Source organism: Solea solea, chromosome 7, assembly GCF_958295425.1.
Source record: "Solea solea chromosome 7, fSolSol10.1, whole genome shotgun sequence".
In the NCBI taxonomy this organism is placed as follows: domain Eukaryota; kingdom Metazoa; phylum Chordata; class Actinopteri; order Pleuronectiformes; family Soleidae; genus Solea; species Solea solea.
The window spans coordinates 1,183,459-1,203,603 of NC_081140.1; the positions used below are offsets into that span (position 1 = coordinate 1,183,459).

The 20,145-nt window shown below is 42.2% G+C and overlaps 1 protein-coding gene across 1 annotated transcript; it reads right to left on the minus strand.

The window, feature by feature from the left end:
- Positions 1–7,186: 7,186 nt before the first annotated feature.
- LOC131463096 (integral membrane protein 2C-like) lies at positions 7,187–18,841 on the minus strand. The gene is made up of 6 exons (XM_058634786.1): positions 18,508–18,841; positions 15,835–15,978; positions 9,704–9,892; positions 8,997–9,107; positions 8,102–8,252; positions 7,187–8,000 (listed from the first exon to the last, which is right to left on the minus strand). The coding sequence occupies exons 1-6, from the start codon at positions 18,598–18,600 to the stop codon at positions 7,909–7,911; spliced, it is 780 nt and encodes a 259-aa protein (XP_058490769.1). The 5' UTR covers positions 18,601–18,841; the 3' UTR covers positions 7,187–7,908.
- Positions 18,842–20,145: the final 1,304 nt, after the last annotated feature.

Here is a 20,145-nt window from a genome sequence, read left to right on the forward strand (position 1 = left end):
AGCTCTGACCCAGTCAGAGACCTGAAGGGACGGCGTCCTAGCCCTGCACTTCTTGTCCACCTTTACCTTCGTCCTCCGCTGCCGTGCAGCAACGGTCTCCCGGACCCGGGTCAGGGAGGGTGTGGGGAAATCACCATGTGGTGCTCGGAGCCTGTGCAATGGCACTTCCAACTCTCGTCCAAGCATCAGAAAAGCTGGTGACACCAGTGTGGTGGAGTGGTGGCTTGCCCTGTAGTGCAGTAAGGTCTGGTGAAGGGCTTCCTCGAACACACAGCCTTGGGCTAGGTGAGCATGGATTCCATTCTTCAATGTTGCATTGAAACGTTCCACTCCACCAGCCTGTGGGTGGTAAAAAGCGGTTCGTATGTGTTTGACACCCCTGCTGGAGAGAAAGTCAGAAAACTCTGCAGACGTCATCTGAGGACCATTATCTGTTGTTATGGTCCGAGGCACGCACCAGCGAGAAAAGAGGCCATCCAGTACCCGGATCATGACGCGCGACGTAACAGTCCCCACTGGCACAACCTCCGGCCACTTGGAGGGAAGGTCATATGCGACCACCAGGAAGCGCTGGTGGTGGGGAACACCACGGCCATCGATTTCCCCACAGATGTCCAGCTCTACATGTTCCCAGGGGCGGGAAGGCCAGGGGAGTGGTTGTAGGGGAGGGGTCGTCGGGGGTCCAGTTTTCCCACTGAGGAGGCACACTGAGCAGTCCTGGACCAGATGCTCTATATCGCGGTCAATGGCTGGCCACCACACCAGTTCATGGCACCGCTGCTTGAGTTTCACAATTCCCAGATGACCCTCATGTGCCATTGACAGGACACCTGCACGCAAAGTGCTTGGGATGACGGTGCAGAGCCCCCTCGAGACACACGTCTCTGCCCAGCAGGAGAGCTCATCTTTCACTCGAGCAAAAGCCTTCAACTCCCTGGGATGTGGGATGGCCAGCCATTTCTGATGTACATGCACAGCTTGGATAATATCGGGTCTCTCTCAGATTCAGTGTTCAGTTCCTCTAGTGTAACTACTGGCTGTAACGGTGTGTAGAGTGCTTGGATGAGAGCCGGCTCTTCATCATATGGCAGTACTGAAGGGATTGGGGCTGTGATGGAGCGAGAGAGCAGGTCTGCCACCACGTTTTAGCTGCCTGGCGTAAAGACGAGGTCATAATGTACCTACAGAGGCATTCTGCCCAACGGTGGAGTCGCAGAGGCTTGTGTCCTGAACCAGATGATGAGAGCACTGTTGTGAGGGCCCGGTGGTCCGAAGGGGTGCTGTTGTTTGTGAGTAGTTGGGCAGGAAACGCAAATAATAAGCCGTCATTCCCAGGAAAGAGGCAATCTGTGTGGTGGAGGTTGGTTCTGGGATGCGCTGTATTGCCTCGACGTTGGAAGAGAGAGGTGCGATGCCACCGGCTGAGAGGTGGAATCCAATGAAGTCCACAGCCGGCACTGAGAAGAGACATTTCTCACTGTTCAGAGTCAGATTATGTTTGGTGAGAGCCTCAAACACTCTGTGTAGGCGGGCATCGTGGGTGGCTTGGTCCGGCCCATGCACCACAATGTTGTCCAGGTAAACTGCTGTCCCTGGGACCCCAGCGAGAATTGTGGACATGACCTTTTGGAAGCAGCAGGGGGCAGAGCTAATACCAAACGGCATGCGCGTGTACCTGAACACCCCAGTGTGTGTCACAAATGCTGTTAAATCCCAGCTGGCTGGGTGAAGGGGAACCTGCAGGTAGCCCTGGCGTAATCCAGCTTTGAGAAAACTGTAGATCCATGGAACAGAGAGGTGAGCTCTTCTGCTGTGGGTAGAGGATATTTATCCGGAATGATGGCTTTATTGACCTGTCGCAGATCCACACAGACCCGGAGACCCCCTGACTTTTTCTGTGCGACCACCAGGTTTGAGATCCAAGGTGCAGAATTTATTGGCTCGATAATGCCCTCTCCTAGCAGGGAGGTGAGTTCAGCAGTGACGCCCTCCCGGAAGGCGAGAGGCAGGCGTCTGAGGGGCTGAATAACCGGTGTCACGGTAGGGTCCACCAGGGGTCGATGAGTGAATGCCGTCAAACAGCCTAGGCCATCAAACAGCGCAGGCCACTGCTACTCCAAGAATGCGCTGTCCCTCAGTGCCGAGACAGTGGACGAGGATAGCGGCCTTACGCTTGTCGGTTAGCTCGGCATCAGAGAATCCCAGCGCATCAACATAGGCATTAAACCCTGTCAGCCATGGCACTGCGGGTTCCCCGGGCACCACAAAAAACACTTTGAGTGGGGGAAGGCTAAATCCAGCCATGTTTTTAGAACATAACAGCCTACATAGCCCACTTGGTCCAAACGGAACCTGCACTTCTCTGGATTGAGCTTGAGGTTGACCTCTCTCACTCGATCAAGTCCTTTTCTCAGCTTTGTTACGACCTCCGATGATGACATCGTTAACAATGACTGAGTGTGGATAAGCCGGTGAACAGCTGTTCCATCGCGTGCTGAAACACGTCGCTGACGGAGCTAATGCCAAAGGGCACAACACAGGTTAGTTGCGGAACCTTTCACAGGCCCAAGTCAGGCCCAATGCCTCCTTTTCCACTTGTGCGTATCTCTGCTCGGTTGGTGAGAGAGACCACGACATGTAGGCTATTGGCCTCCACTCCTCGTCCCATTTTTGCAGTAGCACTCCTCCTAGCCCGTATGACGATGCATCTGCTGAGACCTTGCATTCTCTATTGGGACCGACATGGCTAGCACCAGTGGCGACGTCAATGCATCCTTCAGATCCTGAAAGGCTCTGATCTGCTCAATGCCCCACAACCAGCAGTTTTTTTTCGACAGGAGATCAGTTTACCATGCCGAGAAAAGATCTCAGTTCACTCACCGTCGTCGGCTCCTGAATTCTCTTTACAGCCTCCGTTTTCCCCGGATCTGGGCTGATGCCACTTGCGGAGACTACATGACCCAGGAAGCTCACCTCAGACTTTGACGGGTCACATTTTGCAGTGTTTAAGGTGATGCCTGCCTTTTGGATCTTCTCCAGCACAGCATGCAGGCGAGTATCATGCTCTTCTTGTGTACGGCCCCACACCAGCACATCATTAATGTGACACACTACGCCCTCGAGCCTTTCAGTGACCTCAGTCACCATCCTGTTCTGAAAGTGTTCGGGAGCTGATGCTATGCTGAAAGGTAGTCGCCTAAAGAAAAGGCGCTCGAAGGGTGTGATAAAGGTTGTTAGTTTTGCTGAATCTTCTGTCAGGGGAATCTGCCAGAACCCCATATTTGCATCCAGCTTACTAAAAATTCTGGTTCCAGCCAGCATCCCCAGTGTTTCCTCCACTGATTGCAGGATAAACTTCTCTCGACACACCGACTCGTTCAGTTTGGTGAGATCCACACATATGCGCACGGAACCTGTCTTCTTGGGTACCACCACCATGCCCGCACACCAGTCTGTCGGCTCCTCAACTCTGCATATTACCCCGAGCTCTTACATGCGGGACAGTTTCTGCTTGACTTTGTCAATCAATGGCAATGGGATCCTCCTTGGTGTTTTCAGTAAGAACGGTTGAGCCCCTGGTTTCAGCTCTATGGCGTATGGCTGGCGCAAGTCTCCAAGTCCGCTGCATATTTTTGGGTAAGTTTGCTTTAATGTCTCCATAGTGACACTGTCTAGTCGTGCAATCAGTCCGAGCCTGCAGCTCACGGATCTTCCCAGCAAGGCAGTGTGTAGGTGCCAAACAATATACAGATCTTCCATCTCAGCTTTCTCACCTCTCCTTAGCAGCAGTCTGGCGACACCCACAACATCAAGTGGACTTCTGCCCGGTCCCAGGAGTGGCTTTGTTGGTTTGCGTAGCATGGGTGGATTAATCTTGTACATCTCCAGAAACACAGCATGTGGTAGAACCGTGACGTCTGCACCTGTGTCGATTTTAAACATCAGACTGCCGTCATGGATGTTGATGTAGACCATCCAAGGATCGCCGTCTGTCGTGATGCTACCGAGGAAGATGACCTCCCCCTCCTCTCCTTCAACTTCATGCACAGATTTTGGCGCCCTGCACACACGACTAAAATGTCCCTTTCTTCCACATGCATGACATTTAGCTTCATTTGCAGGACACATTAGAATGTGATGAAGAACTATAGAAAGGAATGGAGTTCACTGTTTTAATGAGAGACCAGTGCATCAGTGGAGCAGAGCTTGTCGGAGGTTATTAATTCCAGGAAGAAGAGCAGATGTTCTTGATGTTACAGAAAGAAATGGAGTGTGAGGGAGTTGATTCGGAAATTGATAAACCAATTCATTAACAACATTAACAAACTGTATGATTTGGGATCACAGGTTCTTCTCTCTGCTGGTTTAACAGTCTGCTCCAGTCTCTGTAATAAAATATTCAAATGCAGCACTAAGATCTTACAGGACAAGTAAAGAAACTAGACCATTATCTGAAGCCAAGAGAAGATCATTACTAACTTTAACTAGTGCTGTTTCTGTGCTATGGTTTAATCTAAAACCTGACTGAAAATCTTCAAACAGGCCATTAATGCGCAAATATTCACATAATTGATTAGCAACTGCCTTTTCTATGATTTTAGAAACAAAGGGAAAATTAGATATAGGTCGGTAATTAGCGAAAATATCTGGGTCAAGGGTCGCTTTTTTGAGAAGGGGTTTAATAACTGCTATTTTAAACGTTTGGGGCACATATCCAGTTAATAAGGATAGATTAATTTGAGTTAATATAGAGCTGTTAATTAAAGGAAACACATCTTTAAACAGTTTGGTGGGGATAGGATCTAACTGACAGGTTGATGACTTAGATGATGAAACTAATGATGTTAACTCAGGGAGATCTATAGGGGAGAAACTGTCTAACTGTGCACCTGGTGCTTCTAAAGCTCTTGTGCTAAAAGATGAGTCAGTCCCAATATGAGGGAGGAGATGATCCATTTTTTCTCTAATTGATGTTATTTTATTCACAAAAAAGTTGATAAAGTCATCACTGCTCAGTGTTAAAGGAATAGATGGTTCAGTGGAGCTGTGGCTCTGTGTCAGCCTGGCTACAGTGCTGAAAACAAACCTATGATTATTCTTATTTTCTTCAATTAGAGAAGAATAATAGGCAACTCTAGCTTTGTGTAGGGCTTTTTTAAATGGGCTACAAAACCATCTTTCCAGGCTATATAAAATTCCTCTAGGTTATTGGAACGCCATTTTCTTTCTAATCTACGTAACGTCTGTTTAAGAGCACGAGTATTGGAGTTAAACCATGGTGCTCGTCTCATCTGATTCACCACCTTCTTTTTCAGAGGGGCAACACAATCTAATGTAGTACGCAGTGAGGCTGCTGTACTATCAACAAGGTTATCTATGAGGGCGGGAGTAAAATCACAAAAGGTACCTTCAGATGTACTGACATATGGCACGAGTTAAATAAAGGTTGCACTGTCTCTTTAAATGTATTCATATTATTATCAGACAGTATTTCTTATTTATGTTATTGTAGTTCATTATTGTACAATTAAATGTGAGTAAATAATGATCAGTAAGGAGAGGGTTTTGAGGAACTATGTTTAAGTTATCAATATCAATACCATAAGTTAAAACAAGGTCGAGGGTGTGATTAAGGCAATGAGTTGGTTTATTAACGTGTTGAATAAAACCTATTGATTCCAACAGCGAGTTAAATGCGCAGCTAAGACTATCACGGTCAACATCTACATGGATGTTGAAATCCCCTACAATTATGATTTGATCTGTCTTAAGCACTAACTCAGATAAGAACTCAGAGAACTCTGATAGGAACTCTGAATAAGGTGCAGGTGGACGATAAACTGTGACTATCATCATTGGTTTCTGTGATTTCCAACTAGGATGAGATAGATTAAGAATAAGGCTTTCAAACCATGAATATCCAGATTAATTAGGCTTGATTAATAATCTAGTATTGAAAATGGCTGCTACTCCTCCTCAGCCTGAGCTTCTGGGAATATGGGAGGAGTCGACTCATTTAAACTAACGTAATCTTCTTCATGTAAACAAGTTTCAGTTACACATTGTCAGTAATGAGATGATTTATTAAAACAGATTTAAAAGTGGTGTTATTTGAATCTATTTTATTGTCTGTATTGATCTTTATTAAATTAGAATATCTCACTCCTCTTGTGTTTGTTATTATTTATTGACTTCAGTAGGTCGAGGGACAGACACACAGACACAGTTACAGTAACTGTAGAGAATCTTCACACATAAACTTAAATGACTCACAGAAAACAAACAGATGGGTTTTCTCCCACAGTCTAACACACGGTTACAGGCTGCATTTCTTACTATTGTCCATAAGACTGGAGCAGACTATTGGGATTAAATATTCCACTTGTTACTGATAATTCCTCCGTGTCTAAAGTTAATTATATTATATACCCAGGGAAACACTTCTATGTTTATGCAAATGACTACAACCACTGCATTTATCAATGTTTTGTAGAATATCAGTCATTTACTCATGACTGATATTCTACAAAACATTGATAAATGCAGTAGTAACATCACATTCCATGAGTGGGGTTGAGACCAGGTTCTTATCTGACGTTCTAAGCAGGTATAATGATATATAATGATAATTCCCTTTCGGTTATGTGTATTGTGTGAACTGCACTGCTGTGTGATGAGTGATCTAAATGTCATGACCCAAATAAACATATAAATAAATAAATAAATAAATAAAGGTGGCTTTAAGTTTGGATCCAGTACAGTAGGTGCCATAGACCCTATGACTGAAGAAGTGGCTGATTAACAGCAGCACTGAGATGCTTCACTGGACTCTATGAATTATTAACCAAAGGTGTGAACGCCCTGCAAGCAACTTTGGACTTGTCCCGGGTGTACCCGCCCCTTTCACCCTGTCACCTGGGACTGGCTCCAGCTTCCCATGAGCCTCATTTGGAGGATAAAGAGGTAGAGAATGGATGAAACACTCTGACACTGATTTCTCATTCTGAGGTCATACATTCTGTGTTGTTTTGACAAATGCACTCACTGCTTTTTGCAAATATGACGGATGATTTGAGAAATGAAGCAAAGCCACTGAGAAAAACTCTAACTGTATAAACGTAAGTGCAAACATTTATAAAGCTGATATTTAAACACTCACATGTGCTCAGCTCATAGAAACACGTGATGACATGTGTCACTACTTTATTCACACACACAGACAAAATACACACATCAGAGTGGGTTTAGTTGAACTAACATGTATTATATGCTTCCTTTCAGGAGTAGTGACTTTAGCCCACTGTCTGGACTAAGGCTTTAAACATCGCTTAACAAATGATTCTAACTGTTCACTTTTCTGCCTTATAGGTTTAACACATGCAAGAAAAACACGTCCAATGTTTTGCAAAAAAAATCACAATAAATCAATAAGAGCTATTCACACATGAGACGATCTAATGGTCTAATGGTCTAATGGTCTAATGCCCTGTGCAGCTCTACGACAGGATGTGATGAGGCTTGGAAAGGAAATGACCAAACTGTAAAAAATTGCAAAGAAGCAACAGGCAAGAGAATGAAGACGCAAGGCAAGCAACGGGTTACATGACTGAGAGGAGGAGGGAGGACAAAGGAGGAGGGAGGACAAAGGAGGAGGGAGGACAAGGCTGCATGCTGTTTGCAAACCTCCAGGGTCAGAGAGGAGAAACAGAACAGTGGCCTCTCACAGCAACAGTTACCAACAGAACACTCCCTACAGAGCAAGAGAACTTTCTTCTTCAACTGGTGATTCATTATCTTTGCTACATGGAAAATCCTGTGATGAACCAACAGTTGAGTCAGTGAAAATAAAATAATAAATAAAATAATAAAACAAACAAACAGGGATGCACCGCAGTGTGCTGCAGACGCTCATGCTTCGTCACAGATCACCGTCTCCACCACAAACGTGTTCTCAAAGTGACGGATGTGGCGGCAGTCCTTGGTCTCGCGCCTGTTGATGCCTGTGAGGGGAAACAGAGAGAGGGTCAGTGAGGTCACAGTGTCAGCGTGTCAGGTGACTTCAGGTGACTTCAGGTGACTTCAGGTGTTTAAATCCACTCACGCCTGCGCGTCACCCGGCGGCTCAGCCGGTACGTGTCCTTGCCGCTGCACAGGCGGTAGATGAAGGGTCCCAGCTGACGCATGTTGTGCACTCTGCCAGTCACCACCATGTCTTCATGGATGATGTAAGTCTGAGGCAAGTACGTTCCCTTCTGTAACAGAAACACAGAAACATGTCATCAGAGAACAGAACACCATATTACATATTATTGCTACGGCTCCTCCAAAAGTAGCGGAAACTTTGACAACAGATCAGTGTTTCAGCTTTTATCTCCAGTAATTACTTAAATAATAGTTGATATTTAGTGTGTGTGGTGTCTTGTGCTCGTCTAACAGAGCACAGGTTACACAGGTCACAGTCTGCTCGACTTCTGTGTTTCACAAACACGTCTGCACACAGTAACTCTGCAAGTACACAAGCACAGCATCGGAGCCGATACTCAGTACTGTATCAGTATCAGGGCTTTCACTGATATTTTATTTCCCTTCAGTGTTACAAATCAATACTTCAATATAGCTTCTAAAGTGCCATTCCTTTAGATCGTGATTCCAAAAGTCTGGGCCGCAGCCCCCTACTGAGCTGTGACGGTACTGCAGGTGAAAGGTCATTCAGTATAATTACTGATGTTATTCAGATTCACTTTTGTAATTGTAATGTTAGTTGGAAATTACTCAAATATGTGCGATAGATTTGAAGAAATAAAACATTTAAATGATGTTATTTGTGCCTGTGAAAGGCTTCTTCATGTTGATGTTTGATACAGCGTCAGCCACTCAGCCCTCAGTGTTCATGTGTTCATTTTAATCAATTATAAATTGTTATTTATAATATTATTATTATTATTATTAATTACACACCTACAGAGTCTGGGATAGACCGTGAAGGCTGCTGTTACCTTGACATTGATAAGAAGCTCCCACAGGTTACGTGGAGGCATCACGATGGTGGTGTTGAGCTCAATCACGTAGCACTTGTCCAGAGCAATGTCATGATAGGCCGTCAGTCCCTGAGAGAGAAAGCAGTCATGATTCAGCCGCTGTTAGCTGTGGACGCTGCTGTCAGTCATGCCGCTCTCCTCCTGCCTCCTTTGATAAAGCTTGTGTCACCAATGGAGCTTTTCCATTAAACAGTTGTAGCACTACTCGGCTCGACCGTTAGGGGGTTAGTACCTGGTGCTTTTATTTTAGTACCTCCTCTGAAGAGGTTCCACGCGAGCTAAGACCATCCTGTAATGTGAAGATTCACCGCGTCCAAAACAAGAATAAAACCAGCGAGTGCGTTACAGCGAGCACAAAGAGAGGATCCAGAGAGAGTTTCACACGACCTAACCCACAACGAAGGCATGGAGAACCACGAGTCTGATACCAAAGAGTAGAGTCGAGTAGTGCTGGAACCGTATGATAGAAAAGCTCCACACAAATGTGTTTCGATGAAGACTTTCAAACCCTGAGGTCATTTGAACATACTTGTCCAGGTGAACACAAACTAAAGCAACCACAGTCTGGTTCCTGTGTCAGGACCTCATACAACCACACTTCAAACTAAATCCTGGTCCTGATCATACGTGACCACCGTGTGTTCTCTGTGTAAACATGAACTCACTCTGTGGAAGTCATGGATGATGTCGGCAGGGTCGTTGCCTCCAAAGTGAGGCACAGGCACAGTGATCTTCTCGTAGTTGTCTGACAGGTAGATGCCGACGTTCTCCTCCAGCTCTTGACGCCCTCGCAGTGGAGCATACGCGGGGTCTTCATACAGAACCCTGCAGTGGAACAGGTTCTCCTCTGGGATCTGCATCACACACACACACACACAGAAGGAGGGATTTCTTCAATATGCCTGTAGAACTGAGAGCAGACACATTGTGATGTCTCTGTTTCTCACAATCTAACACTTCAATTTGATTCCGATTCCTTGTGTCACGATTCGAGACAAAAAAATTGATTTTCAATTCATTCCCAACAAAGAGTTGCTGTGTGATCATGTTCTGTCCTCAGGAAATCAGAGAAGAGTCATTAACACGAGCAAATCCAAGAAAAAAGTTACCTTGAGGCAGTGTTGTTTCTTAGTCATTTCTATATGTGATAGTTTTAGTCACGTTTTAGTCACGTTTTAGTCATTTCTATATGTGATAGTTTTAGTCACGTTTTAGTCGTTTCTATATGTGATAGTTTTAGTCACGTTTTAGTCACGTTTTAGTCATTTCTATATGTGATAGTTTTAGTCACGTTTTAGTCACGTTTTAGTCACGTTTTAGTCATTTCTATATGTGATAGTTTTAGTCATTTCTATATGTGATAGTTTTAGTCACATTTTAGTCATTTGTATATGTGATAGTTTTAGTCAAATTTTAGTCATTTCTATATGTGATAGTTTTAGTCACGTTTTAGTCATTTCTATATGTGATATCTTTAGTCACGTTTTAGTCATTTCTATGTGATCGTTTTAGTCATGTTTTAGTCATTTCTATATGTGATAGTTTTAGTCACGTTTTAGTGATTTCTATATGTGATAGTTTTAGTCACGTTTTAGTCATTTCTATATGTGATATAGTAATCACGTTTTAGTCATTTCTATATGTGATAGTTTTAGTCACGTTTTAGTGATTTCTATATGTGATAGTTTTAGTCACGTTTTAGTCATTTCTATATGTGATAGTTTTAGTCACGTTTTAGTCATTTCTATATGTGATAGTTTTAGTCACGTTTTAGTGATTTCTATATGTGATAGTTTGTCACGTTTTAGTCATTTCTATATGTGATAGTTTTAGTCACGTTTTTGTCACGTTTTAGTCATTTCTATATGTGATAGTTTTAGTCACGTTTTAGTCATTTCTATATGTGATCGTTTCAGTCACGTTTTAGTCATTTCTATATGTGATAGTTTTAGTCACATTTTAGTCATTTCTATATGTGATATCTTTAGTCACGTTTTAGTCATTTCTATGTGATCGTTTTAGTCATGTTTTAGTCATTTCTATATGTGATAGTTTTAGTCACGTTTTAGTGATTTCTATATGTGATAGTTTTAGTCACGTTTTAGTCATTTCTATATGTGATATAGTAATCACGTTTTAGTCATTTCTATATGTGATAGTTTTAGTCACGTTTTAGTGATTTCTATATGTGATAGTTTTAGTCACGTTTTAGTCATTTCTATATGTGATAGTTTTAGTCACGTTTTAGTCATTTCTATATGTGATAGTTTTAGTCACGTTTTAGTGATTTCTATATGTGATAGTTTGTCACGTTTTAGTCATTTCTATATGTGATAGTTTTAGTCACGTTTTTGTCACGTTTTAGTCATTTCTATATGTGATAGTTTTAGTCATTTCTATATGTGATAGTTTTAGTCAAATTTTAGTCATTTCTATATGTGATAGTTTTAGTCACGTTTTAGTCATTTCTATATGTGATCGTTTTAGTCACGTTTTAGTCATTTCTATATGTGATCGTTTTAGTCACGTTTTAGTCATTTCTATATGTGATAGTTTTAGTCACGTTTTAGTCATTTCTATATGTGATCGTTTTAGTCACGTTTAAGTCATTTCTATATGTGATAGTTTTAGTCACGTTTTAGTCATTTCTATATGTGATCGTTTTAGTCATTTCTATATGTGATAGTTTTAGTCACGTTTTAGTCATTTATATATGTGATAGTTTTAGTCAAATTTTAGTCATTTGTATATGTGATAGTTTTAGTCAAATTTTAGTCATTTCTATATGTGATAGTTTTAGTCACGTTTTAGTCATTTCTATATGTGATAGCTTTAGTCACGTTTTAGTCATTTCTATATGTGATCGTTTTAGTCATTTCTATATGTGATCGTTTTAGTCATGTTTTAGTCATTTCTATATGTGATCGTTTTAGTCACGTTTTAGTCATTTTTATATGTGATAGTTTTAGTCACGTTTTAGTCATTTCTGTATGTGATCGTTTCAGTCACGTTTTAGTCATTTCTATATGTGATCGTTTTAGTCACGTTTTAGTCATTTCTATATGTGATAGTTTTAGTCATTTCTATATGTGATAGTTTTAGTCACGTTTTAGTGATTTCTATATGTGATCGTTTTAGTCACGTTTTAGTCATTTCTATATGTGATAGTTTTAGTCACGTTTTAGTCATTTCTATATGTGATCGTTTTAGTCACGTTTTAGTCATTTCTATATGTGATAGTTTTAGTCACGTTTTAGTAATTTCTATATGTGATAGTTTTAGTCACGTTTTAGTCATTTCTATGTGATAGTTTTAGTCACGTTTTAGTCATTTCTGTATGTGATAGTTTTAGTCACGTTTTAGTCATTTCTATATGTGATAGTTTTAGTCACGTTTTAGTGATTTCTATATGTGATAGTTTGTCACGTTTTAGTCATTTCTATATGTGATAGTTTTAGTCACGTTTTTGTCACGTTTTAGTAATTTCTATATGTGATAGTTTTAGTCACGTTTTTGTCACGTTTTAGTCATTTCTATATGTGATAGTTTTAGTCATTTCTATATGTGATAGTTTTAGTCAAATTTTAGTCATTTCTATATGTGATAGTTTTATTCACGTTTTAGTCATTTCTATATGTGATCGTTTTAGTCACGTTTTAGTCATTTCTATATGTGATCGTTTTAGTCACCTTTTAGTCATTTCTATATGTGATCGTTTTAGTCACGTTTAAGTCATTTCTATATGTGATAGTTTTAGTCACGTTTTAGTCATTTCTATATGTGATCGTTTTAGTCATTTCTATATGTGATAGTTTTAGTCAAATTTTAGTCATTTGTATATGTGATAGTTTTAGTCAAATTTTAGTCATTTCTATATGTGATAGTTTTAGTCACGTTTTAGTCATTTGTATATGTGATAGTTTTAGTCAAATTTTAGTCATTTCTATATGTGATAGTTTTAGTCACGTTTTAGTCATTTCTATATGTGATAGCTTTAGTCACGTTTTAGTCATTTCTATATGTGATCGTTTTAGTCATTTCTATATGTGATCGTTTTAGTCATGTTTTAGTCATTTCTATATGTGATCGTTTTAGTCACGTTTTAGTCATTTTTATATGTGATAGTTTTAGTCACGTTTTAGTCATTTCTGTATGTGATCGTTTCAGTCACGTTTTAGTCATTTCTATATGTGATCGTTTTAGTCACGTTTTAGTCATTTCTATATGTGATCGTTTTAGTCACGTTTTAGTCATTTCTATATGTGATCGTTTTAGTCACGTTTTAGTGATTTCTATATGTGATCGTTTTAGTCACGTTTTAGTCATTTCTATATGTGATAGTTTTAGTCACGTTTTAGTCATTTCTATATGTGATCGTTTTAGTCACGTTTTAGTCATTTCTATATGTGATAGTTTTAGTCACGTTTTAGTCATTTGTATATGTGATAGTTTTAGTCACGTTTTAGTCATTTCTGTATGTGATCGTTTCAGTCACGTTTTAGTCATTTCTATATGTGATCGTTTTAGTCACGTTTTAGTCATTTCTATATGTGATCGTTTTAGTCACGTTTTAGTCATTTCTTTATGTGATAGTTTTAGTCACGTTTTAGTCATTTCTATATGTGATAGTTTTAGTCACATTTTAGTAATTTCTATATGTGATAGTTTTAGTCACGTTTTAGTCATTTCTATATGTGATCGTTTTAGTCACGTTTTAGTCATTTCTATATGTGATAGTTTTAGTCACGTTTTAGTCATTTCTGTATGTGATAGTTTTAGTCACGTTTTAGTCATTTCTGTATGTGATAGTAAAAGAAGTAGTACAGTGTTTTAACAAATCCATTTAGGTCAATACGTATTGGAGATTACTCTTGGGCAGAAACCTTTAATCTCCATATTTCAACTTTTCAACAGTTTTTTTTCATGAATTGATGCCGACTTCATCATACAACAGTGTCACACATAAGTTTGACATGAAATTTCCTCCGCCTGTGGTGCGCCGCGACCGACTCTAGATCGGTTTGGAAGGGCTCGGGGCGGAGGTGATTACAGCGAACCCCTCGCCGGACCTCGCCGCTTCCCAGGGCCGCAGACATGTGCACTCGCTGCAGCTTCTCCCACCTGCCTGCCCCTGGCGCAACTGTCGATCGGAGCAGACTGTCCTCAGTGCTCCACGTTGCATCATCAGGGCGAGGAGCATCAATCGTCTTGAAACACGGACCAAGTCATTTTTAGGTTTTGATTGACAGGTTACGTGCACAATAAGCAGAAATGTTGTGCACTTTGATAGTCTGACAAACCACACACTGACATTTACGTCCATTCTCGTCGCGTCAACGAAAATTCATCGTCATCGTTGATGAAAACCACACTGCCTTGAGGGTTTGACATACCTTCAAAGTGAAGTCTTTGTTTTCTACACCAGGCCTGGCAACCCGCGGTTCTTATGTTCATATCAAACCACTTATACGTGTACACATGCTCGCCTTAGTTCACTATCAAATGCACACAAACCTCTTTTTGAGTACCTGCTCTGTTTGAGTACCTGCTCATGTTTGAGTACCTGCTCTGTTTGAGTACCTGCTCATGTTTGAGTACCTGCTCATGTTTGAGTATTTGCTCTGTTTGAGTACCTGCTCTGTTTGAATACCTGCTCTGCTTGAGTACCTGTTCATGTTCGAGTACCTGCTCATGTTTGAGTACCTGCTCTGTTTGAGTACCTGCTCATGTTTGAGTACCTGCTCTGTTTGAGTACCTGCTCATGTTCGAGTACCTGCTCATGTTTGAGTACCTGCTCTGTTTGAGTACCTGCTCATGTTCGAGTACCTGCTCATGTTTGAGTACCTTCTCTTGTGAGGTTCCAAGAGAGCTGAGCTGATACTAAATGTGACGTCGTCACTGGAAGAGTTACGAGCGCGACGTCTGACACAAGACTCAAAGTGAACAATGCCGAACTGTAGATCAGTTAAAAGAGTTAAAAATCCTGAAAACATGCGTTCATCTCCAACATTTAGCAAGGAAACGTCTAAAATGTCAATATTTATATTGACATTTATATTTATATTGATATACATAACAATATTTAGGAGTCTGGTGTGTTTAGAGACTGCACTGCTGAAAGCACAGGTCAGTGACTGTGTCAGTGACTGTGTCAGACAGAGTCTGTGCTCCGGTCATGCAGGAAGTACTGAACCATTCTGTGAACAAATCTTTGGAATCAACTGAGTCCAATGATTCAGTGCAACTTGCCCACGTTGACGAGGTACTAGAGTAATGGAAAACATACCAGACCATGTAGAGCCGTGCCCAGCCGTGCCGAGCTGAGCCTAGCCATGCTGGTCTGTGGTGAGGGCAGCAGTTCTGGTACGATCTTCATAATGAAGCTCCGTGAAAGGTATCTGGTACCATGGCTCAAGCACCTTTACCATATTTTTAAAGCCTTTGTTCTGCCTCATATCTGCAGCTGTAAACATGTCAGTAACAGCTTTAGCGTGGTGTGAGCCGGCGGGAAAGGGCTGCTTAAACGCCACGGGGAGAAGCTTTTTTCCCGCTCCCGTTTGTAGACGGCGTTCACATGACATAACACATAACCCGCTTTTTTTTCATAACCAATTTCAACCAATGATTCCACGGTTCACGTGCGTGCCGAACCGTGGGGGAGTGAGCCGTTGCACCGCTAAACAATATGCCATCACGCACACACTCTTGACTCCAAAACTAGTACCTCTCTACTCGGGGTCCCAGACAGTTGACATTCAGCTCCACTTTAAGGATAACATTTAACACAAGGTCTTACGTGGGGTATAAAGTAGTAGCGGTAGACATAAATGGAGGCGAGGACCAGACCAGCCATGAACACGACCAGACCGAACGTCAGGCAGCACAGGCCGTTCAGGAGAGGCTTCCTGGGACGCAGCGGCAGGACCAGCTCCTCCTCATCCTGGAAAACACACACACACACATATTAAAACTTCAAAAAGGGTTCAGTTAGACAATATATAACAATATATAATATATAATATATATCACAATCAAAATGTCCATCCATCTTCTACATGAGGCTCTCAGATGTACCCCAGCCTTTTGACCTAGAAACCCTCCAGTTACAAAACAAGGCAACAAGCCTCTGTCGGTGCAAGTGTGGAAACACAGACAGACAGACAGACAGACCGACAGACCGACAGACCGACAGACAGACAGACAGACAGACACTAAAAACAATACTTCACAATAATCCAGATTAAATCAAGGTAGATTATGAACAGATGTCTTCATCTGTTTCCCTTTAAAAAATGATAACAATAATTATAATATCATCATTATTATTATTATCATCATGAATCTGAATGACTTTGGTCTTGTACTCTGTTATCACATGATCCTCCTCCTCCTCCTCCTCCTCCTCCTCCTCCTCCTCCTCCTCACCGTGACGAGCAGTTAACCCAAACTAATAAGTGACAATTGACACAGAATCTTGAATCAATGTTAAAGCGAGCACTGGCAACAGTGAGTGAGTCAGAGGAAGGAGACTGGAGACACACCTCCAGTCTCGCAGCTCGTCTGCTGCCACGCCTACACTGTGATGGCGGGTGTCACTCACTACACATGAGAGTGGAAGAGAATCAGTGTGTGTGTGTGTGTGTGTGTGTGTGGTCAGAGCTGTGGTTCTATGAAGGACCAATGACAGAAATGCATTTTCAGTTTATTGTAGAAAATGATGAAGAGGCAGTCAGTCATTCATTCATTCATTCATTCATTCATTGAGAACAGAGCTATTCCTCCAATGATGAACAGAAATAAGACGACAGTTCTTTGTGTTCTCTCTTTCCTGCTGAGAGTGCGACACGAGACGCCGTTACAGTTTCAGCACTAATGATTTATGTTAAAGCTGAACCACGCAGGATATAATTGAACAGCTTCAGAGTCATTGTGAGGGTAGATTGGCGGCTTTCTCCACGGAAAACCAGGCTTGCAAGACCCGGACTCCTCTGAATCAGGAGGTCTCGCGTAGTTACACAAATACACAAACAGCTTCAGCAATAGCATCGTTTTAGGCGTTCATCGTGAAAAACAAGCAGAGAAAATGGTTGTTTTTCTGTGAAGTTACTCTCATCACACTGATTCATTTCACTCTTCACACGAGGAATAACAATGATAATGTTTGATCAGGAACAACGTCCAGATATCTGCTCTCTCAACGTGTCTCTGTTTTGTTACACAGACCTCAAACACTCTTAAAGGTGCAGCCGAGTCAGGAGCCACTGAGCCACTGAGCGTCATTTAATGACCATATCTGTGATGTTTGGGGTGAATACATTTATATGACATTAAAAAGCCAAAGAAACAAAGCAGGTGTTCTCTGAAACGAAAGGTAATCATGTAACACTTCCATCCTCCTCATGATCTCCTCATGATCTCCTCATGATCTCCTCACACTACAATATCCACATATTATTCATACAGAAATGTTGATATGATTTATATTGAGCTGTATATCGATGTTGAATTCTATTTTCAGAAGTATATGGTGATAAGGTTTTAGACAGGATTGTTAAGGTCAGTGTGACACTTGACTTATTCTTTATCATGTTTGACTTTATGATTGGAATAGGTTATATTGCTGCTGCTGCTGCTGCTGCTGCTGCTGCTGCTGCTGCTGCTGCTGCTGCACCAGGGCACTGAGGCTGGGACATGTGCATGAGAGCAGGACACAGACAGTGTGATGATGAAGTAGAAGAGTCCACAGCTGTGAATCACACCTCAACAACACTTCTGCCATTTTATAAACCCTGCTATTCTTACATTTCCCTCTGATTCATCTCTGCTTCTTCTTTATTTATTTAGACAAATCATCCTTCATGTCACTTATTATTATAATTATTATTATTATTATTATTATTAATAACAATATTATCATTAATAAGCACAAAGCCTTTCCTCCTGTCTGATGAACTGCTGTTTATGTGTGTGTGTGTGTGTGTGTGTGTGTGTGTGTGTGTGTGTGTGTGTGAACTTGCGCTACCAGTGCGACGCTGCAGTGACATGTTTTTGTTTGAGCAGAGAGGATGAGGAGGATGATGATGATGATGTCACACATGTCCTGCATGGCTGTGCAGGTGCACACTGATGCTGCTGCTGTTGCTGCTGCTGCTGATGTTACTGCTGCTGCTGCTGCTGTTACTGCTGCTGCTGCTGCTGCTACTGATGTTACTGCTGCTGCTGCTGCTGCTGCTGTTGTTACTGATGCTGCTGTTGCTACTGCTGCTGATGTTACTGCTGCTGCTGCTGCTGCTGTTGTTACTGATGCTGCTGTTGCTACTGCTGCTGTTACTGCTGCTGCTGCTGTTACTGATGTTACTGCTGCTGATGCTGCTGCTGCTGTTACTGATGTTACTGCTGCTGCGGCGTCATTATATAACAACAACCAGTGAACCCAAACAACAATAAGAGTAAACAGGCTTTGACTCACCAGTGGATGTGGGATGAGGATTTCAGTCTTGTCGCCATCATTCTCCTTCTCCACTTTCTGTCCCGCGACAGGCTGAAAACTGATCTTCACCATGTCTGTCTGTGTGTGTGTGTGTGTGTGTGTGTGTGCGCGCGCGCGCGTGTGTTGACTCCGCACAGTTTCCTCCTCTCTGACACAGGTCGTGGTTCTCCTCCTCTCTGACACAGGTCGTTCTCCTCCTCCTCCTCTCTGACACAGGTCGTGGTTCTCCTCCTCCTCCTCTCTGACACAGGTCGTGGTTCTCCTCCTCTCTGACACAGGTCGTGGTTCTCCTCCTCTCTGACACAGGTCGTGGTTCTCCTCCTCTCTGACACAGGTCGTTCTCCTCCTCTCTGACACAGGTCGTTCTCCTCCTCCTCTCTGACACAGGTCGTGGTTCTCCTCCTCTCTGACACAGGTCGTTCTCCTCCTCCTCCTCTCTGACACAGGTCGTGGTTCTCCTCTCTCTGTTTTTGTCTTTACCCACCGGAAGTGGCCTGCTGTTCTCCGCCTCCGTGGAGCGTTAAAGGGCCAGTGAGGAGGCGCCTGTGTTACATTTCATTAACTCTGCACAAACTCAAACATCCATTCATTGTTTACTCGTAAACATCATAATGCAATAAGAAGAATTCTGACATTAAAGCCACAATATTTTGAATAGAAAAGTCAGAATGGTGTATGATCATCTATGATGTTATTCATTTATTTAGCAGGTTTGGCGGCTAACACTTCTGCCTCTCAGTAAGAAGGTCACCGGTTCAAATCCCAGTTTTGAAATAAGCTAAAGGTGTATTTCAAAATATGCTGTCGCTAAATACACCAGACTCATGGAGTTGTTGGAGATTAACCCACGTTTTTAGGATTGTTAAGTAGTTTAACTGATCTACAGTTCAGCGCTGTTTGCCTTGATTTCTGTGTCGGACGTCTCTACCAGGTACTATTCTGGTACCAGGTACCAGGTACTATTCTGGTACCAGGTACCAGGTACCCAGTACCAGTTACTATTCTTAGTACCAGGTATCAGGTACTATTCTGGTACCAGGTACCTGGTACCAGGTACCAGGTACTATTCTTAGTACCAGGTACCAGGTACTATTCTGGTACCAGGTACCAGGTACTATTCTGGTACCAGGTACTATTCTAAGTACCAGGTACCAGGTACTATTCTGGTACCAGGTACCAGGTACTATTCTAAGTACCAGGTACCAGGTACTATTCTTAGTACCAGGTACTATTCTGGTACCAGGTACTATTCTTAGTACTAGGTACTATTCTTAGTACCAGGTACCAGGTACTATTCTTAGTACCAGGTACCAGGTACTATTCTTAGTACCAGGTACCAGGTACTATTCTTAGTACTAGGTACTATTCTTAGTACCAGGTACCAGGTACTATTCTTAGTACTAGGTACTATTCTTAGTACCAGGTACCAGGTACTATTCTTAGTACCTGGTACTATTCTGGTACCAGGTACTATTCTGGTACCAGGTACCATGAACTATTCTTAGTACCAGGTACTATTCTGGTACCAGGTACTATTCTGGTACCAGGTACCAGGAACTATTCTTAGTACCAGGTACTATTCTTAGTACCAGGTACTATTCTGGTACCAGGTACCAG